The sequence below is a fragment of the Trachinotus anak genome, unplaced genomic scaffold (assembly GCF_046630095.1).
Source record: "Trachinotus anak isolate AG129_WGS33_773 ecotype Australia unplaced genomic scaffold, CSIRO_AGI_Tana_v1 ptg000008l, whole genome shotgun sequence".
In the NCBI taxonomy this organism is placed as follows: Eukaryota; Metazoa; Chordata; class Actinopteri; order Carangiformes; family Carangidae; genus Trachinotus; species Trachinotus anak.
Window position 1 is genome coordinate 22314290 of NW_027273859.1, and position 6449 is coordinate 22320738.

The 6449-nt window shown below is 43.9% G+C and overlaps 1 protein-coding gene across 1 annotated transcript; it reads left to right on the top strand.

Moving 5' to 3' along the window:
- The first annotated feature begins 1079 nt into the window (after positions 1 to 1079).
- Positions 1080 to 2863, top strand: cldn5a (claudin 5a). Its single transcript, XM_071483553.1, has one exon. It carries the CDS (start codon positions 1323 to 1325, stop codon positions 1968 to 1970), a length of 648 nt encoding a protein of 215 aa, XP_071339654.1. The 5' UTR covers positions 1080 to 1322; the 3' UTR covers positions 1971 to 2863.
- Positions 2864 to 6449: the final 3586 nt, after the last annotated feature.

A 6449-nucleotide genomic window follows, 5' to 3' on the forward strand; every position in this document is an offset into this window, starting at 1 on the left:
CCTGTTCCATTCATGCATGAGTAATAATAATGAAATGTAGTGTAATGGTCACAGGGTCAACTTTTGAATCATTTGAGTCATTTGAGAATCATCCGTTTATGTTGAGTTTAAATGAGCTTTTAAGATATGATTATGGACTATGGATGGAAATAGCCTTCAGTACCCGACAGCAAAATAGAAAATAGCAAAATAGTAAAATTAGAATAAAAAATTTAGGACAGTGTCCTGGAGTAAACTGTATAAAAGCACTATCGAGGGCACCTGACAGGACATTTCTGATTCAAAAAATGTTTTTAACAAATTTATTGTTTACAGTAACAAGTCATTACAATTCGCAAATTATACGACTATAGGTGGTACATAACCACCCCCCCCACACCAAAATAAAAGATATAAAAAACAACTAAAACACACACAAGAACATAGTAGAAAGCCATAACACACATAATAAGAAATAAAAGTCCAAGAGCAAATTCAAGTGTGAAATAAACAACCATCTTGTAAAATTCTGTAAATGTTGTGCTCTAATCAAAGGGATCCTTAAAAGATTATGCTTTTTACCCTTTTCTGTAGAGACCAAGGAATCAGAGAGACAGATTATCGGGAGAAACAGCTTCAGATTTAAAATGAAAGCGTTTAAAATTAACATTAGGCTATATTTTCTTTTCTTTCATCTTTGCTGGCATTTTGTGTCGGCCAGTTAATAGCCTCATATATTTCACAATGGATGTGAAACGGCCATTTAGGTCATGTGTGGGCCACCACAGACAAGTGGCATTAAACTCCATGTCTGAAAAATCAATAACAACCGCCATGATTCACCAAACCACTGCATTTCAGCTGTTCCATAGCCTTAAAGCACCCCCCCCCCCCCCCCCCCCCCCCCAATGTGCCTCCACCACGTCTCCTGCTCCCCCCTCTATTCATTGTAAATAACTGTTCAGACGCACAATGCGCTCTGGACCGCTTTATTCAGTCGCACAACTTCCCTGCGTTTTCATTGGTCCCTTGAGGATGCGGCGACAGCTGATTGGAGGAAAGTTTCTCTTCCAGTTCTCACTCCCCCACCCCGCAGATATTCGTGGTTCGGTGCTACTGTGATTCCAGTTGTTTTCACATCCCCTCACTAACAAAGAGACTCAGAGCTTCTGTCTCTTACATCTCCGAGTGGAGTGATGCGCAGCTAAGGATTGACGCTCCTGTACGTCGAGGCGAGAAACGACGAAATAAAGAGCAGGGGGACACCTGGCTTTCAAGAGGGGAAAACTAGGGGAGAGTTTGAAAAGTTTCACATAGGCTAGAACAGAACATAAAGAGCGAAAATGGTGTCGGCCGGACTGGAGATCCTGGGACTGTCGCTGTGCGTAATTGGCTCGCTCCTGGTGATGGTTGCCTGCGGACTGCCCATGTGGAAGGTGACGGCTTTCATCGAGGCCAACATCGTGGTGGCTCAGACCATCTGGGACGGCTTGTGGATGTCGTGCGTTGTGCAGAGCACCGGCCAGATGCAGTGCAAGGTGCACGACTCCGTCCTCGCCCTCAGCCACGACCTGCAGGCGGCCAGAGCGCTCACCATCATCTCCTCCGTGATGGGCGTGCTGGGGCTGATGGTCGTGATTGCTGGGGCGCAGTGCACCAACTGCATCCGCACTGAGTACATCAAAGCCCGGGTGGTGAACGCCGGAGGGGTCATCTACATCATCAGCGGTGTGTTTGTGCTGGTGCCTCTCTGCTGGATGGCGAACAACATCATATCAGACTTCTACAACCCGCAGGTGCCCGCATCCAAGAAGAGGGAGATCGGCGCGGCGCTTTACATCGGCTGGGCGGCCACAGCGCTGCTGCTGATCGGAGGAGCGCTCCTGTGCTGCTCCTGTCCCTCCGGTGGAAACTCGGGATACTCAGTAAAATACGCACCGACCAAGAGAGCCACGCCGAACGGGGACTACGACAAGAGGAATTATGTGTAGCTATGTGGCTCATAGCAGGTGATGCGTAAAAGCGACCTGCAAGCTTTTGAAAGACTGTTTTTTAACGGACGTTGTCTTTGCACCTGCAGTTTTTGTTTTTTTTTATTAGAAATCTGAACTTTGAAAATCAATGGAGGCACCTCTGCTGTTTTACCTTCAATACGCTCGGACCGCAAATTCACAAATCCTTTTTGTATCTACAGGAGATTAAAAAAAAAGGACCATCAACCACAAGAGGTAGACAGAAAGGAGTATCTTTATTAGGTACCTGCTTTTGTAAGTCTTTGAAATGATTAGTGTTTTGAATTGTTTATTGCTGTAACTACAAAGTTTTTTCTGTTCTAGAGGAACCCCATCCATCGGGTATATATAGGCGACACTTCTTTTGCCTTGACGTGCATTGTCAGCGCAAACGTGTAGGCTACAGTAACTGAGAAAGATTGCACTCTCACGCGTTCAGAGTCCCACAGGGACGACGCAGACGTGTTAAGGACACCGACCATGTCCGAAAGCTGTAAACAACGGCGAAGGAAAAGTAGCCAACAGAGCCTAATACATCTCGGACAGGCTTTTGTGTCGTTCAGAAGTTGGTGGCGGTGACTTTGGAGTTTGCAGTCTATTTTTGGACCTGTAGTAGATTCCAGAGAGTCTGGGATTCTGAGGTCACAGCATGAAAAGTTACAGTCCTCTTCTCGGCTGCACTGAGCACCTGCATGGTTTTTTGTTTTGCATCATTGTCACAGCAGGAAGTCTTTTCTTTTTCAATTCAAGGAATTAACGTTGTTTTATGTTGGTTTGTTGACATTTGATGTAACGATTCATTATTCATGTATACGAAGATGCAATATCGTTTCATTTTAAGATTAAACTGAATATATTGTCTGAAAACTTTATTTAAAGTGTGTTCTTAAACAAAGCAAGTGACAACGGCGGCGCGACGGTCCGCAGAGGCAGGACTGCCCTCCACGGCCGTGCGTAATGCATGCCGTTCCCACCGTGAATCCACAAACCCCCACGGCGGGAGAAAGTATTTTGGTTAGCCATAGAAATCCAGATGACAATACCCATTCAGCTAGAGTGGGGCTCCGCTGTTCAACTCACAATACTCCACTACCCCCACCACCCCGTTTCAGACCACCACCCCCCCTCCTCCTCATCAGCAGTCAATGAAAGGCGTTCAAACGAGAGCTGCGGAGAAGTTGCTGGGACCGTCTCCTCGCAAGTCACTCCATTCATTAGTCGTCACAAACCCGCCTCCCTCCATCAGGACGGTGCTAAGATAGATGGACTCCATGGTGGAAGATTACACACCATCACTATGAAGTAGCCTAATTAGTTTATCCACAGCTGCTCCAAGGGCACCACTTTTACTGAAACACTGGGCATGATAGTTTACAATATCACAACAGCGATATTAAAGACACAAGATTGTTTGACTTGTCACGACAATAGAAAAACACAGTAACACAAGATATTTCTGTTTCATGAGGAACGGCTCTCTTGTTTTAAACTGTGACTGGATTACAAAAGCTTATCCATACTTGTTTTGCTGGTGACTTAAGAATCTTAGCAGGTCATATGCCCTCTTAAAAGTTGAAAATATGGCTGTGCGGAGAGTCTGCATACAGTGAGGAGAGTGTGTGATCAGTGGAGAAAATGTCAACCAAAGCTGAGCTTGTTAGATATTATTTTACATTTGACTAGATGCACATGGAACACAATATTGATGTAAAATTGATGTAAAATGATATTGGTGTAAAATTCACATTATGATATGAGAAGGAGCCATTATTGCCAAATCTTTGAAGTTCTTTGAGTCCAATTATGGTACTACCTTTTTCTGGAGCTTTAGCCATAAATCTTTAAAAAACATTGTCAGAAATATATATATATTTTTTATTATTAATCATTTACGTAGTGTTTAGGTTCAGTAATTTCCTAAAACAGCTGAGCATGGTAATTTTTTAGAAAATGTTATTAAACAGGAGTATAAAGTAGGTTTTTGGGGACTATTTTCAGCTGAGGATTAATACACATTTAGTCCTCTACTGAGTTTTTATGGCAGGAGGATGGAGTATATGTGGCATTAACTCAAAACAAAATGTGCAGTGCTCACATCAATCGTAATGAAGGAGCGTGAACTGTGTGCAACAGTGTGGCGCACTGGTGTGTTTGTAATACTTCTTCCAACACCAATTAAACTCTCTGGCACAGAACAATAAGCTGTGTCAGGTTTTAGCTCGCTTGTTTGATGGATCAGTCAATTGTTGGTTTAGTTGGATTTGTTGGCAATAAGAAAATTATAGATTGTCCCCAGACTTAATTTCTCACACTTGCTGTGCAGTTGTTTGCAGTAGCAGTCCCGCTTTGGGATCTCTGTGGGTTTTTCTACACAAAGACACTCCGTGGAAAGTCCAGTCTGGTTTACCTCAGTGAGATGTTTTTGTCGGATTGTTAGTTCCACTCCTCTAGTCACCACACAGAGGGTGACGAAGCGCAGGGTGTGTGTGGGGGTGTATGTGAGTGTAGAAAATGTGGGGTGGGATGGGGGGGGTGCACCTTTAAAAAAGGCCCTCATTCCAATGAGGAGGGAGGCAAATAGGGCCAGCGACGTCACTCAATGGGCACTCGCCATGGTAACCAGCCAGAACCTGCAGTTGCCTGGCAACGGGAGCCTATAATGTGGTGGTATGGATGAGCCTAATAAAAGGCCTGGCCAGCAGACATTCCTGTAAGCATGGACACACACATACTCACAGCCTATGCACAGCAGTCTGGAAGATGAAGGAGGGATTTACTCAAAGCCTGTAATGGTCAGTGCAAAAAGAGCTGTGACAGCAGCAACACGCTTGGTTCATTGTGTCTGATTTTAAGAGCAAATGTTAAGTGTTGCCGTAAATGTTGCACACTGGGAACAAAAACACAAACTCTGGCCAAAGGGAGTAGGAAACACGAATGTAAACAAATGAGTTCCTGATATCACAAATATGTCTCATAGAAACACATGACATAACACACACCCACTCTGACCTCTAAACTTGACCTTCCAGAGCCCGGCGGGGTGAGGCCCATACGGTTAAGGTCATGTCAGATCTCGGTCAGGCTGCGTACTGATTTCAGATTTGTGCAGCCACCAGTGAGAGCCGTGCATTTTTTTTTTGAGGGGGAGGCTGGACTGGGCGAAGGGAGTCGTTTCTCATGACATGAACTTTGAACTCTGAAGCTGGCCTCAGGTCAGGCGAGGCGAAAGTCATTTCCCTCGACTGACCAGGCATGATCTCATCGCTTCAGAACCCCCTGCATTTGAGAGGGGTCGCAACCCTCAACCTCTGAGCTTCTCACACCTGCAACTAACTGGTTACAAAATCAACTAATGGGAAGTTTGACAATTTAAAGTTTTGGTTCATGTTGCATGGATACAAAGCAGCCAAAGCACTGTAGATGATTAGTGGTGGAAAGATATGAAGTACGTTTATTCAAGTAAGGAACATTTTTTAAATCATACAGTATGTAAATTGGACTTTTAATATAATCTGATGATAGTGAGGATTAAATTATAGGCTAATAATAATTGTTGCTGTTGGATCTGAATATTTTTTCCAACACTGTGGATGATTCATAAAACAAAGGAGACTTAATTGTTGTTTTTATTGATTGACTCAGACGTACAACAGAGTCAGCAGGTGCATACAGTCCACAGACTTCCCAGCTGGACAGAGCTTACTCACAGATAGTAAAGCCAAGAGTCAGCAGGTGGTTAAAAGTGGTGGACAAATGTGGCTTTGTATACAGAGTATACAAAGACCCCATGAGCCATTTGTCGGAGAAACAATGCCTGAGCTTGAGTGGTCAGAGATGGAGATCGGGGGAAAAAAACAAAAAAAACATGTTCTTTTCTCCTGTATTGCAAAGTTTACAGCTTGGTGACTCACGAGTTTTTGTCACAGCCCAGTAGCACGACCAGGCTTCCTGTGCAGCGGACAGCAGAACAGGAAACAGGAAGGAACATGGAGGGTGTGGAGGAGGAGGAGGAGGAGGAGGGTGTGTGTGTGTGTGTGTGTGTGTGTGTGTGTCAGGAGAAATTGGGGAACTTGGTGGTTGGGTTAGAGCACTCCCAAAAATATACACACCCACTGATACAAGGGAGTTCATGTGTCTGTATACGACCTCCTCATAACTTCTGACTGTAATTGGTTGAGTCACATTTATGGTTATGATCAGCTTATTTCAACTCTAACAAAAAAGCACATACATGAATGCATCACATCAGTGAACTGACTGGTAATGTTAATGGGTCAAGAAAATTCTTCCTCCTGGCTGTGTTTATGACCTCATAACAAGTTTATATTTTGGACATACATGGACAACATCTGAAATGCACATAGTTTTCAGAAATTAAGATTTTAAAAAAACATGGCCTACTTTTTTCTAGGGGAATGAGGTATTAAAACAAACAATTTATTTACCTTGTTTTGCTTA